The sequence below is a fragment of the Schistocerca americana genome, chromosome 2, assembly GCF_021461395.2.
Source record: "Schistocerca americana isolate TAMUIC-IGC-003095 chromosome 2, iqSchAmer2.1, whole genome shotgun sequence".
NCBI classification, from domain to species: domain Eukaryota; kingdom Metazoa; phylum Arthropoda; class Insecta; order Orthoptera; family Acrididae; genus Schistocerca; species Schistocerca americana.
In genome coordinates, this window is record NC_060120.1 from 70265080 (window position 1) to 70282777 (window position 17698).

General features: G+C 44.3%; 1 protein-coding gene across 2 annotated transcripts in view; it reads left to right on the top strand.

The window, feature by feature from the left end:
- The window catches only part of LOC124596271 (nucleolar protein 10), a 109382-nt gene that overhangs the window by 18109 nt on the left and 73575 nt on the right, over positions 1 to 17698 (top strand). For both annotated transcript variants that reach the window (XM_047135347.1, XM_047135346.1), the window contains exon 2: positions 12385 to 12430. In XM_047135347.1, the coding sequence (XP_046991303.1) occupies positions 12385 to 12430 (46 nt within the window). The remainder of the gene's footprint in view (positions 1 to 12384; positions 12431 to 17698) is intronic.

A 17698-nucleotide genomic window follows, 5' to 3' on the forward strand; every position in this document is an offset into this window, starting at 1 on the left:
CTATAAGTAGTTCTGGCTCCGGGGATGAGGTGGAGATCCTCGCCTCTGCCGCGGATCTCGCCCTCACGGAACCCTCGGGGCCTTTCCTATGGAACGGCTGACTCTCCCCCGGTGGCGGCAGTTGGCTCTGAGCCGCCATCTGCCTCTTAGTCGCCTTCACACCCTCCCAGTCCCTTACTGCTTCCATTCTCCAGTGGAATTGCGGCGGTTATTTTCGCCACCTGCCTGAGCTCCGGATGCTGCTGAGTGTTTCCCCTGTTCTCTGCATTGCTCTGCAGGAAACTTGGTTTCCAGCAATGCAGACCCCTGTCCTTCGCGGTTATCAAGGCTACTATAAGAACCGCATTGCCTGCCAACGAGTGTCAGGTGGAGTTTGCCTCTTTGTTCACCACTCTGTCTGTAGCTCGCCCGTACCCCTTCTGACGCCTTTAGAGGCAGTCGCTGTCAGGGTTGAGCTCTCGCCGGCTATTAGTGTTTGCTCTGTTTACATTCCTCCGGATGGGGAGCTCCCCCAACATGTCTTGGCTGCGCTGCTGGCTCAACTCCCGCCACCATTGCTGCTTCTGGGCGATTTCAATGCCCACAACCCTCTATGGGGTGGGACTGTCTCCGATGATCGCGGTCGTGCCGTGGAGCATGTGTTGGCTCAGCTCGACCTTAGCCTCTTGAATACCGGTGCTCCCACGCATTTCAGTGTGGCCCATGGCTCGTTCTCGACCATCGATCTCTCTCTTTGCAGCCCCGGACTTGTCCCATCCCTCCACTGGAGAGAGCATCCTGACCTGTGTGGTAGTGACCATTTTCCCATCTATTTGTCACTGCCCCAGTGTAATTCTTCTGGGCGTCTGCCCCGCAGGGCTCTCAACAGGGCTGACTGGCCAGCTTTTACTTCCGCTGCCACCATTGAGTCTCCCCCACAGGGTGACATTGACGATGTGGTCCGTGTCTTGACCACGTCAATCATTTCTGCGGCCGAGGCTGCCATCCCCGCTCTTCTGGTCTCCCTCGGAGGAAGGCTGTACCCCGGTGGTCGCCGGAGATTGCTGAGGCTATTCGCGGCTGTAGGCGGGCTCTCCAGCGTCATAGGCGGCACCCGTCTCTAGAGACCCTCATCGCCTTTAAGAGGCTCCGTGCCTCGGCCCGTCGTCTTATTGCACGGCGTAAGCAGGAGTGCTGGGAGAGGTATGTCTCATCCCTGGGTTTCCGTGTCTCCCCCTCGCTCGTGTGGTCCCAGATCAGGCGGATTTATGGATACCAGACCCCTATGGGTGTCCCTGGGATCTCCTTGGACGGCGCTGGCTGCACGGACGCTGCCGCCATTGCTGAACACCTTGCCGCGCACTTTGCTAAGAGCTCTGCGACTGCTACTTACTTGGGGTGCAGATCGCTGCACGCTGTTGCGATTGTACAGAGCCCTTGTGCAGTCCAGGCTTGACTATGGGAGCCTGGCCTATGGGTCTGCATCACCCTCATTGTTGACGTTGTTAGACCCCATACACCACTGTGGGGTTTGGCTTGCAACTGGTGCTTTTCGTACGAGCCCCGTGGATAGTCTACTGGTGGAGGCCGGGGTTCCCCCGCTGCGGATTTGCCGCCATCGCTTGCTCGCCGACTATGCTGTCCACGTGCATTGCTCTCCGGGCCATCCCAGTCATCGCCTGCTTTTCCCTGCCATGGTCCTCCATCTGCCCGAACGTCGACCTAGGTCTGGGCTTTCCATAGCTGTCCGTGTCCAGTCCCTGCTGTTGGAACTGGGGTCATTCCCTTTTCTGCCTCCCTTCCGGGTTCGTGCACCTACACCCCCCTGGTGTTTGCCCCGGCCGTCCGTCCGTCTGGACTTGGACCCAAGGACTCGGTTCCGCCTGTGGCCCTCCGTCGCCGTTTTCTTGCGCTCCTCGCCTCATTTTCGGGCTGTGAGACTGTCTACACTGATGGTTCCCTGGTTGATGGTCGCACTGCCTACGCTTTTGCTCACGCTGCCCATGTTGAACAGCGCTCCTTGCTGGCTGGCTGCAGTATTTTTACTGCAGGACTGGTGGCCATATTGCGCGCTCTGGAGCATATGCGTTCCTGCTCAGGTACGTCCATCGTCATCTGCAGTGACTCCATGAGCAGCCTCCAGGCCATCGACCACTGCTATACCTCTTCTCCTCTGGTGTCCTCTATTCAGGAGTCTGTTCCCACCATTACCCGCTCTGGTCGTTCGGTGGTCTTTATTTGGATGCCAGGTCACGTTGGCATCCCGGGGAACGAACGTGTTGACAGGCTGGCCAAAGGGGTGATTGACACCCCAGCTTTGGAGATCGGCCTCCCGGCTCGTGATCAGCGGTTGGTGTTGCGCCGTCAGGTGCTTGGGATGTGGGCTGCTGAGTGGCGTGGCCTGACATCCCCGAATAAACTGCGGGCTGTTAAGGAGACGACCGATGTGTGGCGGTCCTCCCTGCGGGCTTCTCGCAGGGACTCTGTAATCCTGTGTCAGCTCCGCATCGGCCATACCTACCTGACGCACGGCCATCTTTTGCGTCAGGAGCATCCCCCCCTGTGTCGGTGTGGGTCCCGGCTGACGGTCGCCCACATTTTGTTGGAGTGTCCCCGACTGCGCACCCTCCGGCAATCTTTTAATCTCCCGGGCACTTTGCCTTTGGTTTTAAGCGACGATGCCTCCATGGCTGATGATGTTTTAAATTTTATCCGTGGTAGTCCTTTTTATGGTTTCATTTAGGGAGGTCCTGCACCTTTCCCTTTCTGTGTCTCTTGTGCTCGAGTCTCTCATATTTGGTTGCAGATTTTAGTGTGTTGTAAGATGGTTGACTCTTTTTTTTTGTTCTCGTGGTCAGTCAACCAGTCTCCGGCCATCTTCTTTTCTTCTGTTTCTTTCTGTCTGGTGTTTATCTGTACTCTTCTTGTGTGTAGTGTTCGTTGGCTAATTTGTGCTCTCTCAGTGCCTGGGGGGGAGTCTCCTTCCCCTTGGGGTTTTACCTGCTCTGCGAATTTATATCTCGCCTTTTTTTTGGAATGGGGGACTGATTACCTTAGCTGTTTAGTCCCCTTTAAACATCCCAACAACCACCACCACCTCATGGTCAATGTAGATTCTCCCTTGTGGTCAACGTAGATTTCTTGCATCAACTACCATGCCAAATTGTTCACCAGATGTTATTGTGATAACACCTCTACTTATATAGGTAATTTGTCCAATGTACTATACTATGATCAACTTCATACACTGCCCACAAGCTAGACACCTAACACACTCCGCTATCAACCCAAAAAGCTTAAAAAACTTGGTGGTCAACAACATGTCTTCGCTCAAAGGTGCACTTAAAGTATAATTTGTAAATATATCAGTCATATCCATCCCTAGCAAAAAAACACAAAAAATATTAAAATTCATTCCACACAACAGACACAAAACTGAAACTTCCTGGCAGATTATAACTGTGTGCCGGACTGAGACTCAAACTTGGGACCTTTGCCTTTCGCGGGCATGTGCTCTACCATCTGAGCTACCCAAGCACAACTCACGACCTGTCCTCACAGCTTCAATTCTGCCAGTACCTCGTCTCCTACCTTCCAAAGCTGTGAGGACAGGTCGTGAGTTATACTTGGGTAGCTCAGATGGTAGAGCACATGCCCACGAAAGGCAAAAGTCCCGAGCTCAAGTCTCGGTTCGGCACACAGTTTTAATCTGCCAGGAAGTTTCAAATCAGTGCACACTCCACTGCAGAGTGAAAATCTCATTGTGGAAACATCCCCCAGGCTGTGACTAAGCCATTTCTCCGCAATATCCTTTCTTCCAGGAGTGCTAGTTCTGCAAGGTTCGCAGAAGAGCTTCAGTGAAGTCTGGAAGGTAGGAGACAAGGTACTGGCAGAATTGAACCTGTGAGGATGGGTCATGAGCTGAGCTTGGGTAGCTGAGATGGTAGAGCACATGCCCGCGAAAGGCAAAGGTCCCAAGGTTGAGTGTCGGTCCGGCACACAGTTTTAATCTGCCAGGAAGTTTCATATCAGTGCACACTCCACTGCAGAGTGGAAATCTCATTCTGGAGACACAAAACAAACCGTACCTAACAAAAATGCCAAACACAAAAAAACAACAATAAATCATAATAGCAAGCTGGAAAGATAGCACATACTGTCAAATCCACATTAACCCTCTGACTACCAAGACTCAAATGAACCTAAGACCCTACATTACACAAACAACTTCACAGGACAACATCGACTACCAGAGCACGACTACAACACGATATCTACAAACATGAACCAACACCGTGCCTCAGTGACATCACTCACCACAACACCATTACATCACAGTCCAAAGCAGACATGTGGAATTACATGCTTCCAATTACCCAAATCGCAGACAGGTACAATGAAAAAGACTGCTACAATATTAAGCTTTCAGACAAAGTCCTTCTTCCAAAGTAGAAGGAAAAAAAAAACACAGGCTTTTTCACAAGCATGTCTCTCACATGTATGAGCACTGTTTCTGGATGTTGGGGCCGGACTTCAGAAGAAGGACTTTGTCTGGAAGCATAATATTTTAACAGGCATAATCCGTTATTGAATTTAGGATATATGTTAAAATTCAGGAGTAAATAAGAAAACGTATTTTTTTGTTTTCTCCAAAAAATTCTTACCCCGAGATATAGGCCTCCAAAGATGACACTGCAAACACCATTATGAAGATGCAAATTTCGGAAAAAATTTTTAAAACACTGTATCTCTGTAACAGTTCTAGATATTTTGTTAGAGTTTTTTTATTTGAAAGATAATTGCTTTATGATTACACTGGTATCCTCCATTTGGACATATCTGTCAAAGTTCTTTTACTGATGCCTTTTGAATTTATTTATAATTTACAGATTTTTCCCCCCAAAAATGACAATCTAGAAAAGTTATATTTTTTTCTGTTGATTAGTACCATGTAGCCTAGTACTATATTCGCTGTAAAAGAGCTTCCACTTTTAAGCTGGACAGGTTTTTTTCGGCGTTAACGTATGTCTACACTGTAATTGTTTCTTACTAATTTGTTTGTTACAATGTTTATTTCTATTGTCTTTGTTGCAGTTATTTCTTATCACTTTCTTTGTGGCGGTTATTTCTTTTCACTTTCATTTTTTCAGATATTTCTTACACTTTGTTACAGTTTTTTGTCAGTTTCTTTGTCGTGATTGTTCGCTGCAGGTTTCTGTATTGTAGTTGTTGTGTTAATTTGTTTACTTAAGGGGCTTCTAAGAAATCTGAGACCATCCAGTGAGTTCTGTGTTGGTGTGAGGAATTTGCCAGTTGACACAGTTGCAGTGTGTTTTGTGAAAAGGACTGTTTGAAATATCTTCTGACTGGGGCCACAGGAGAGTGAAGTGTGTTGACTGCATATCCATAAAAGGGTGATATATAAGGCAAACAAAAAAACAGACTTTGTTGAGGTTGGGAATAAGTGTTCTCATTTGAAGACTGTTTCGAAGTGAAGATGTTTCCAGGGAGGACTTTTTGTGCTCTAAATGTTTTGGCAGAATAACAACAATGATAATATCTGAACAAGGTGAAGCCTCCCATGGTGCAGATGATGCAGATTTTTCATCAATGGAGGAAGAATTAAATACCCAGAATCAGTCAGCTGCAGAGATAGGTGTTAGTCCTGTTAAGAAACTGTGGTCAGTGAAGTTGAGTCATAAGCTCTATGAATCAAGGAAGTGAAGAGAAATTTCTAAAGCTATGGATGAATACACTACAGCAAAACTGACCACACCCTTCAAAGTAGAAATTCCATCTTCAGAAAAAAATGAGCCAAAGCACTCTTACACCTCTTGCCAGGAATTTTTCACAAATACCAATTCAGCTGTTGAATATTGTGCACCCCACAGTGAAAAGGTACAAGGTTTAACTATTATTCCAGAGACATTTTCAAAGAAAGCAATTTTGAACCACGTTACAGCAGTATCAAAGTACATGGTACGCAAATCAAGAAATGTGAGGCCTGTAAAAGGAGTCTTTGGAAAACTAGATCCCTATTATGGTCATCCTGTAGAAGCAGCTCAAGTTCAAATAGTGCAGTCATTTTATCTGGAAGATAACTGTACCGTTCTCGCCAGAGTGCCAACAAAAAAGACACTATAACTGTAACAGTTGAAGGTCAAAAAGTTGTGAAAGTGAAGAGGTACATGAGTTGCAGTATTAAAGAAACGTTCGCAATTTATAAGAGCAACTATACCACTTCACATCTTGAAAGATGAAAATTTTATGCACTGCGACCTAAGTGGGTAGTTCCACACCCACGTAGAGATGTCTGTTTTTGTGTGTACTGCGTGAATTTTGAACTTTGTTTGGTAACTTTGAGGAACTTACTGGAGCATGTGACATATGACACCTTGGTTGGGCCTGTGAAGCCATTAGTAGTCTGTAACATAAAGTGAGAGACTTGTTGGTTTCAAGAATGTGGTGACTGCGCTGGAAAGGGAGGACTGTCTTTACAGACACTTGGCATGGAAAACACAGCAGATAACTCTGCAGAAATTACATATGCAACATGGGAGGAAAATAAACTAATTAAGAAAACTGTTGCCTTTGACAGTTTCATTGATGAACTTGGTAAATGGTCAGTGAAAGCAGTAACACACCAGCATCTGAAGAAATTGCAACACATTGCAGAAGTGAAAGGGTGTGTACAGGCTGAAGAACTATGTTTAGTGCTTCATTGTGATTTTGCTGAGAACTGGTCTGTAATTTCCCACAGTTAGTATAAGGGTATCATTGGAGTAATGACCAGGTTTCAATTTTTACAGGAGTGACGTATTTTCTAAACAAGACTACAAGTGTTGGAGTTATAAGTGGTGACACAGCACATGACTCAGCACGTGCTTTGCGAGCAGTGCGCAAAATTCTTCAACTGCAAACAGGGGCAGAGAAGGTCATTATTTCTGATCATGCTCCTAGTCATTTTAAAAATCACTACCAGCTGTTTGAATTCAGTAGGTCGTTTGTGCCAGCTGACTGGGTTTACAGTGCTACTGGTCACGGGAAGGGGCCTTGTGATGGTGCCAGAGGTCTGCTAAAGCACCATGCTACAATACATAATCTTTCCAGACCAAATACAGCTGTGATTCAGAATGCTGAGGATTTTATGAGAGTCGTGAAATCTTACACATCAACAGCCCTCATTCTTTTGTCCAAAGAGGAAATTGAAGAATTCCATGAGCAGAGAAAAGAAGAATGGTCCAAACAAACTACTACTGTGAAAGAAATTCAGAAGACACATTTTTGGACTCAAAGTGATGGGCGACCTCATATTGCACACACTTTAAAGAACAAGAAAGAAGAAATTTTGTTCATTTGGCCAACGCCTCAGAAACAGCAGGATAATATTCAGATTCACAACCTGAGAAGGGCGATGTTTGTGGTGTGTGTGGGTATGACTGTGGCTGGTGGATTGCAGAGATTATAGACACCAGTTATGAGTTAAATGAAAATGTAGTGAATTTTATGCTGGATATAGGCTTCCAGCTGAAGGATAGCAACAACGCCATCAGTGCTCACTTCCTGTTCACAATGTTTTGAAGATTGTAAGTGCTCACGTTCCTATTGGTTCAACAGGAAGGCATCTCACTGTATCAAAGGAAGATAGGCTACTGAAGCAATGGAACACATTTTTAGTTCTTTGACACTGACTAATTTCAGTACAAAACAGAGCACACCTTTCACATAAATTTTGGAACTATTTAAAATGCAGGAAAAATGTGTTTCTTACTCATCTTTCAAATCTAAAATTATGTTAAATAAGGCTAGGTTTTGATTTTTATGAGCCTCTTATGTGCTAATGCGGTAATAAAACATGTTTTATGTATGGCAAAAATTTCAATTGTTTATAAAACCCATTCAACCTACAAGTGGAAGCTCTCCTTTTCATGGACTGTAGATCTGTGTGGTACTAATCGGCAGTGGGGGGGGGGGGGGGGTGGAAAAAATGAAGAAGAGTGCTATAGATTGGCATTTTTGGAAAAAAAAATTCAAAAGGCTATAGTAAAAGAACTTTGACAGGTAAGTCCAAATGGAGGATTTCCTTGTAATCATAAAGCAATTATCTTTAAATTAAAAAAACTCTAACAAAATATCTACAACTGTTCCAGAGATACAGCGTTTTAAAAATTTTTCCAAAAATCCGCATCTTCAAAATGGTATGTGCAGTGTCAGCTTTGGAGGGCTGTATCTCAGAGCAGAAATTTTTTTGGAGAAAACAAAAATAATACATGTTCCTTGCTTAGTCCTTCATTTTAACGTAAGCTAAATTCAATAACATCTGAGACTATGAAGGTAAGATTTTTTTCCTAGCCTGCCTGAATTGATACGGACTATGTCAGCAGTATTTTTCATTGTGCCTGCCTGCGACTCAACTCCTCTGTAAGATGAGTAGCAATGTATCCTCTCCATATTGTTCTTATTACATCTTGGAATTTCCATTGTTAGACACGTAACTCTGTATGTTACTAAATATCACAGAGAAAGGACAGCCGGTGATTATTTAGTTTTTATAAAGTACATGCCACACGTGTTGTGCCATTGAAAGGAATCCTTATATGGCATATAAAACCTTTTTTTCTAATACTCCATCTTATTTGTGTTGGGAATTTACTCTGAAGTGCCAAAGAAACTAGTATAGGGACGCGTATTCAAATACAGAGATATGTAAACAGGCAGAATATGGCACTGCGGTCGGCAATGCCTATATAATACAGCAAGTGTCTGGTGCAGTTGTTAGATTTGTTACTGCTGCTACAATGGCAGGTTATCAAGATTTAAGTGAGTTTGAATGTAGTGTTACTGTCAGTGCACGAGTGATGGGGCACAGCATCTCCGAGGTAGTGATGAAATGGATTTTCCCGTATGATCCTTTCACGAGTGTACGATGAATATTAGGAATCTGATAAAACATCAAATCTCAGACACCGCTGCAGCCGGAGAAAGACCCTTTAAGAATGGGACGCATGATGAGTGAAGAGATTTGCTCAGCATGACAGAAGTGCAACCCTTCCACATATTGCTGCAGATTTCAGTGCTGAGCCATCAACAAGGGTCAGCGTGCGAACCATTCAATGAAACATCATCAGTAAGGGCTTTCGGAGCTGAAGGGCAACTCTTGTACTCTTGATGACTGCACAATATAAAACTTTATGCCTCGCCTGGTCCTCTGAACACCGACATTGAACTGTTGATGACTGTAGACATGTTGCCCGGTCAGACAAGTCTCGTTAAAAATTGTATCGAGAGGATGGATGTGTAGGGATATGAAAACACCTCATGAATCCATGGACCCTTCATGTCAGCAGAAGACTGTTCAAGCTGGTGGAGACACTGTAATGGTGTGGGGTGTGTGCAGTTGAAGTGATACGGGACCTCTGATACGTCTAGATACAAATCTGACAGGCGACACATACTTAAGCATCCTGTCCATGTCCATTGTGCATTCCAACAGAGTTGAACAATTTCAGCAGGACAATGTGATACCCCATACATCCAAAATTGTTACAGAGTGACTCGAAGAACACTCTTCTGAGTTTAAACACTTCCGGTGCCCACCAAACTCCCCAGACATGAACATTATTCTGGGATGCCTTGCAGTGTGCTGTTCAGAAGAGATCTCCGTCCCCTCGTACTCATACGGATTTATGAACAGCCCTGCAGGATTCATGGTGTCAGTTCCCTCCAGCACTACTTCAGACATTAGTTGAGTCCATTCCATGTCATGTTGCGGCACATCTGCATGCTTGCGGGGACCCTGCACTGTATTAGGCAGGTGTACCAGTACCTTGGCTCATCAGTGTATGAAGGCAACTGCCTAGAGGCTCCAGAGGCTCCTTTACTGTTCTTTCACATCTTAATCAGTTTTCTTCAGCAGCAACATCTGCAGTCTAAATATGCTCTTTCGATTCCTGAACACCTCAGAACTATCGTCCATTGAGGTTGATTTTTGCCTCTTTTTATGTGGACTACTTTGATTATCTTTTTTGAGACTGATCTGGAGAATATGTATTGGCTATGATTGTTACAGTCTGCAGTGTTGATATTGTGCAATGATTTTAGGCTTTATTGACATCTTCTGAGTGCTGTATTTGAACAATGGGCTGTGGCCCACAGGTACAATGGCATATGCTCTTTTTCAATCAAGGAGAGGAGTGAAGTATCCAGTAATAAGAATCATTGATCATCAACCCAGTGATGTGTGGAACACAGTCACTGCACCAACCACAAGTCTCATACTCCACATCATACAAGGTCATTTCTTGCAAGAAAAGCCGAAGGCCAACCAATCACAAACTGCTCACTAGTTGATATCAGCTGTAACACTGTTGCTGTGTTTCCCTTTTGTGGACTGCAGAACTTAAGGGACACAGAACAGCAATTTTTAGTAATATAGGAAAACATATATAAAGCGTAAGGAATGTAGTGGTTACTTTCAGTTGGGGTCTCTCTTATTAGTAGCTTATTTATTTTTATGTATTCAATTGAACCTCTGTATCAGTGAAATAAGCTCATAAAACAAATTGTAGCAACCTAGAATTAATTAAAAGGCCGAGAAAAATAAAATAATTTTGTTTTAACCTTAAAATAACAGTGAAAGCAAATCAACACGCACTGAGGTGGCAAAAATCATGGCATACCTCCTAATATTGTGTCGGACCTCCACTTGCTTGGTGTAGTGCAGCAACTCGTAAACTCAAAGTGGATGGACACAACAATTTGTTGTAAGTCCCCTGCAGAAATATTGAGCCATGCTGCCTCTACAGCCATCAGTAATTGCGAAAGTGTTGCTGGTGCAGGATTTTGTGCACAAACTGGCCTTTCAGTTATGTCCCATAAATGTTCATTGGGATTCATATCGGGCGATCTGGGTGGCCAAATCATTCACTCAAATTGTCAAACCAATAGTGAACAATTGTGGCCCGGAGACATCGCGCATTGTCATTCATAAAAATTCCATCGTTGTTTGTGAACAGGAAGCCCATGAATGATTGCAAATGGTCTCCAAGTAGCCAAACACAACTATTTCCGGTCAATGATCGGTTCAGTTGGAACAGAGGAGCCAGTCAATTCCATGTAAACACTGCCCATACTATTCTGGAGCCACCACCAGTTAACACAGTGCCTTGTTGACAACTTGGGTCCTTGACTTCATAGGGTCTGAGCCACACTTAAACCCTACCATCAGCTTGTACCAGTTGAAATCAGGACTTGTCTGACCAGGCCACAGTTTTGCAGTTGTCTAGGGTCAAACCAATATGGTCACGATCCCAAGAGAGACGTTGCTGGCGATGTTATGCTGTTAGCAAAGGCACTCATGTCAGTTGTCTGCTGCCATAGCCCATTAATACCAAATTTCACCACAGTGTCCTAACAGATATGTTCGTCGTATGTCTCACATTGATTTCTGTGGTTATTTCACACGGTTGCTTGTCTATTACCAGTAACAACTCTACGGAAATGCTGCTGCTATAGATTGTTAAGTGAAGGCCGTAAGTCACTGCGTGGTCTGTGGTGAGAGGTAGTGCCTCAAATTTGTATTCTCAGCACACTTTGATCTCGGAATGTTAAATTCCCTAATGATTTCCGAAATAGAATGTTCCATGTGTCTAGCTCCATCCACAAGTCTGCATTCAGAGTCTGCTAATTCCTGTTGTGTGGCCATAATCGCATCAGAAACCTTTTCACTGAGTATAAATGACAGCTCCAACAATGCACTGCCCTTTTATACCATGTTTGTTGTTGTTGTTGTGGTCTTCAGTCCTGAGACTGGTTTGATGCAGCTCTCCATGCTACTCTATCCTGTGCAAGCTTTTTCATCTCCCAGTACCTACTGCAACCCACATCCCTCTGAATCTGCCCAGTGTATTCATCTCTTGGTCTCCCTCTACGATTTTTACCCTCCACGCTGCCCTCCAATACTAAATTGGTGATCCCTTGATGCCTCAGAACATGTCCTACCAACCGATCCCTTCTTCTGGTCAAGTTGTGCCACAAACTTCTCTTCTCCCCAATCCTATCCAATACTTCCATGTTTACGCAATACAATTGCTATTACATGACTTTTGTCACCTCGATGTATATACTGTGAAAGAATTTACTTAACTTTACAAATCAGTTTTATTGTATCATATCATTGCAATTAATACTGTAAAAAAAACCACAGAAATCATTTTTGGTGTGTATGAAGAGATCTTGCAGCCGGAAGCAGTCTCTGTGTGTGTGTGTGTGTGTGTGTGTGTGTGTGTGTGTGTGTGTGTGTGTGTGTGTGTGAGAGAGAGAGAGAGAGAGAGAGAGAGAGAGATAGAGATAGAGACAGTAAGCAAGCCACATATATTACTAGTTCCAATTTTTTTCCCCTTACAGTGGCTGTCAGAGAGAAAAAGGAGAGCACTTCAGAAGAAGCATGTTGGTAAGTCTACTAATGTCCTTTTATAAGAATATAGTTTTTGCTCTAGGTTATGTCACATCTCCTGAAATTCCATCCAACATTCGACAAACCAGAACCTTAACAAAACCAAAATATTGTCAACTTATGCACCAAAAACGTCAGTCCTACAGAAATTTCAACCCTATCCAGAGACCTCACTTTCAGTCCCACACTCCAACTTGGCCTCACCATCCTCCTTTGGATTCCTTCCCAAGAACAAAAGCTCGGCGTGACACAGAACAGCCATCTTCAACCTCAAGGCAGATCATGATTTAATAATTCTTCCTGCAAGCAAAAGCTCTACCACTGTGTGATGAATCACTGCACTTATCTTACAGGAGGCATCTGCCAACTGTCTGACCACTCCACCTACAAGCCCTGCCATAGTGATCCATCCCCAAAATGCAGCATAAGTGCCAATCCCCACTCAAACCCTTAGGCCCATACCTGAATCTTTCTCCTGATTCCATCTCCCTCTTCATCCCAGTGACCCTCCCACCCCATCCCTCCCCCCCTACACACACACACACACACACACACACACACACACACACACACACACACACACACACCAACCTTCTTCATGCTTCCCAAAATCCACAAACCCAACAATCCTGGGCACCCAGTTATAGCTATTTACTATGTTCCAACTGGAAGAAATATGAACCAATCCTCGGTATGGCAATGGCCAACCACGTGTCACCCTTCTAAGACAATCTGTTTATTGGCCATCTGGAGGAAACCTTCCTAGCCTTCCAGAAACCCAAACTATGTCTTTGATGGGTCCATCCATATTTCTGTCCTTATCAAGCCCACTAACCGTCAACAGTACCTGCATTTTGACAGCTGTCATTCCTTCCACATCAAAAAATTACTTCCATATACTCAGACAACCTGTGGATGACGCATCCACAGTGACAAATTTTCCGTGCCCAGTATGCAGAAGGTCTCACTAAGACCTCGGTGGACGGGCACAATCTCCCAAACATAGTCCACAGGCGGATTTTTTGCACAACATTCTCATGTGCCCTTAACCTTCCCACCACCCCCAAAAACCAGCTACAAAGGAGCAGTCCCTTGTCACTCAGCATCATCCCAGCCTCACAATTTAATTTTGCACCTTATCAGGGCTTTGAGCCTTCAGTTAGCCATGACCGTGCCCTGAAATGCGAACCATCCTACCTACAATCTTTTCCCATCCTTCCTAAATTGATATTCTGCCACCCACCCAGTCTATGCAATGTCTTGGTCCATTCCTACGCCGTGCCTACTCCCCACTCCTTGTCACCTGGGTGCAAGATGAGACATGTCTGATTCACCCACCCAGCACATCCTACTCCAATCCCATTACAGGGTTATCATACCCATTCGGTGGTAGGGCTGCCAGTGAAAGCAGCCATGTCATATATAACCTTTGCTGCCATGTCTGCACAACATTTATATGGGCAAGAACACCAGCTGCCCACCTGTATGAATAGCCACCACCAAGCTTTGGCCAAGAGCAGAATTGACTACACAGTGATGGAACACACTGCTGAACGCAACGTCCTTAATTTCAATGACTGCTTCATAACCCGTGCCATCTGGATTCCCTCCGCCTGCTACAGCATTTCTAAACAACACAGTCTTCATTCTGGGAATCCTAAAGAACTGCAGTCATGGCATTATGTATTCAGCCAACACGATAGTTGTACAGTTGTGACGCAGTGCCTCTACTAATAGTCTAAATAATTTATGAATAAAGGTAACAACTTACTGAGTAGTATGGTCAGAGAGTTGTTGGCAGGCACATAGACAAGACTGAAAACATTGCTAGCTTTTGGACAATAACTTTTTATGGGCTGAAGTGATTACCCCCTGCGCACACACACACACACACACACACACACACACACACACACACACACACACACACACACACCTGTTTGGCTACAAGTGTAACAGTTCCAGCTGTGTTGGGAGACCGGTCCTGCAGCTTGACTGGGGTGCGGGGTTGTGTCGAGTAAAGTGAGTGAGAGAAGAAAAGGAGATGGGGAGTGGGAAAGAGGATTGGAAAATAGTCGCAGTTAGTTATGAGAGATGCAGGAGGTGTACAGAATAGGAATGCAAGAGGATGGTACAGCATGTGCACAGGATAAGAATGCCACAAGGGCAACAGCACCAGTGAATTTGTGCAAAGCAGGATGACATGACAAAGCAGAGGAAGGAGGTACTACAGGGAAGAGAAGGTGAGTGCAGGATGGGTGTAGTTAGGATCTAGGTCCTGGGTGGATTTGAGTGTAGGAAGGAGGCTCGCAGAGATTATGGAAAGAGGAATGTGTTGTAAATACAACTGCTTTCTATATAATTTAGATAAGCTGATTTTGGGCAAGAATGCAGATGGCACAGGTAATGAAGCAGCCATCGAAAATGACCTTGTTGTCCCATCAACTTGTTTCACCACTAGGTGGTCAGCTCCATTCATGGTCACCATATGACAGCTGCCATTGATTCATGTTGATGGTCATACCCACATAAAATGCAGTACAGAAATTACAGCAAAGCTGGGGTAGTCCAGAATAGGGCCAGTGGTGTACTTACGTGTTTCATGCAGGAACGTTGTCAGCACTTGCGTGATGTGTGATGGAAACAAAAGACAATGTGTCAGCTGTTTGTGTTATGCAGCCAGTGAGAGAGCAGCAGGCAGACGACATGTTTCGAAGTAATACATTCAGAAGAAAGGTTGAAACATTGCGGTAAATGAATATTATAAATTTAATTGCTTCTTCTTTGAGTCACAGCTATTTAAACTGTGCTAGTATAACATGCCAAGGACAGCATCACAACCCGTGAAATAATGGAAAGAGCAGTGAAACATTTCTCTCCTCTGTGTTGCTACACAGTCAATCTGTGTGAGCGGACACAGTCGATCTGTGCGAGCACACTGAGTAAGTGGATCATTGTAGTCTATTTAAATTGTGGGAGGGGTACAGGCAACACTGTTATGAGTAAATATTGATCCACTAACGTTCACCATGATTTAGCTGAAGAATGTTGATCAACTTCCTCAGTTTGCACACGCAGATTGAATGCGTAGTAAGTTCACCGCCAAATTTGATACATTTTCGTGTCTCTGCAATTAATGCAAGAGACAAGCACCAATGGACGATAGCATTTGCTGTTATAATCACAAAATGTTACTCCCAAAACTCACTAATACACTGAAAAACAGCAAATAAAACAATGGATTAAATTTCAGCGATAGAAATACATGGCCTCTCTTCTTGGCTTTCATTGCTTATGTCAAAAAAATCATCCCACAGGCTACGCGAAACTGACTTGTTGCCAACCTACGAGCAGTAGATAAGAACTGCCGCGACTGCTCCTGACCCTTATCTAGGCTTTAGTCTAAAGCTGGTATCTGATCTGACGTGACTGCTGTCACTGGTGATCCAGCAAGTGATGGGATTAAATAAGCCTGTGACAGTACTGAAGTATCCTGCCTGCAGGTTCAGTAGTTAGAATAGGCTCAAAGTATTCCTGCCTGCCTGGAAATGTTTACTCACTGTGTTTTTTAGAGTTTCCTGTGCATTGAAGTCATTTAGTAAATTTCGTGCCTTGGTTTTCAGCTGAAGTTTCTTATTGTTTCTAGTGAAATATTTCAGTAAAATTTTCATTCAGTGTTTTAACTTCGTTGAGTGTTCCAGTGGCCACTTGAATTTTTGGTTTTAGCTAATAATTTTGTGAAGTTTTCTTGGTACTGGTATTAGCTATGGTGTGCTAGCATTAGTACAAGTAGATGCTTTCTTAATAGACAGAGAATTTCGAGACTGGTGTTGTTAGTTTTATAAATAGTTCTACTGGTGTAATTGAACTTAGGTAACGTAGGCGCATAGTTTTTTTTTTTTTTTTTTTTTCAGTAACTGTAAAATTGTACCATGAGTGAACAGTGTAGGCTCTGTTGTAGGTTTGTGAGTAGTGGGTTACGGTGTGGGATTTGTTCAAAATATTTTCATTGGGGGGAATGCAGTGGGCATTCTAGCAAGATCCTCTCTTCGGAATGTAGAATCTGTAGTAGAAATAAGTTGATAGAGTAGCAGGAGCGTAAGATCTGTGCCCTTCGGGTGCAGTTACTGCGTGCAAAGGAGGAACTAGATAGGTTGAGGAGGGTGAAGGGTAGTGGGGAATGGGAACTGGCAGTTGGCAAGAAGGCAGCTGGGATGAGGAGGTATTCAGACAGTTATACTTTGTGAATATGCAATAGATTTGACCAACTATCAGAGTTGAGTGGAGAGGAGCCTCTTGTAGCTGTAGATGTAGGGAACATGCAGCAGCCTTCACCATTTAGGAGACCTAGGTCAGTTGCAAAGTCTAACAGAAAGAAGCAGCTTCTGCTACTAGGTAGTTTACATGGTAAAGGTGTGGGCCAGCAGTTGCTGAAAGTGTTGTGGAGTGAGTACCCAGCCACCACCATTGTGAAGCCTAGTGCAGGATTGGCTCAAGTGACTGACAGCATAGGGGAGTTATGTAGGAATTTTACGAAGGAGGATCAGAAAGTGATAATGGGTGGAACAGGGAACAGTCTTGATAGGGACTGGGAATATTATGTAGGTGGTGATCTGGTAAAGATAGCTCCTCAAACTGGAGGCACTAATGTGCATTTTGTGCAACTGTTTCAGCATCATGATCAGCCTCATCTTAATGCAGCTGTTAGATGCGTTAACATGGGGCTGGAGGAGGTGCTGATGGCAGAGGACATGGGTCATATTTCAGTGGTGCCAGTTGGGTCTGTCAGTAGATCGGGTTTCACCAGGCATGGCCTACACTTCAATAGGTATGGGAAGGGGAGGCTGGCAAAGCTTATAGGTCACAGTGTAGTGGGTGGTGGTGGGATCACTCATGGAAAATTCCTGTAGTAGTTGGTGTTAGAGCTGCCCCTTTTTTAGATTGAAGTCAGCTGATAGGTAGACCTGCGTAAAGGAAGTCCCTCTAACTAAGGGCTCACCTTCAGAGGATGTCATGTTTCCAAGTAGAGAAGGAATTAACATATTTAACCAAAATGTAAGAGGTATTATAGATTACATTAGTGAACTGCTTATAGATGTTGACTCTGAAATTTTTGGCATATCGAAGCACCACTTAAATAATTTGACAAGTCAGAGGCTTCCTTTGCCAAGGTACAGATTACCTGGCTTTTTTTTATTTTTATTTTTTATTTTATTTTTTTAATAGCTCCTTGCAGGGTGGGGGAGTGGATATGTACTTAAAAAA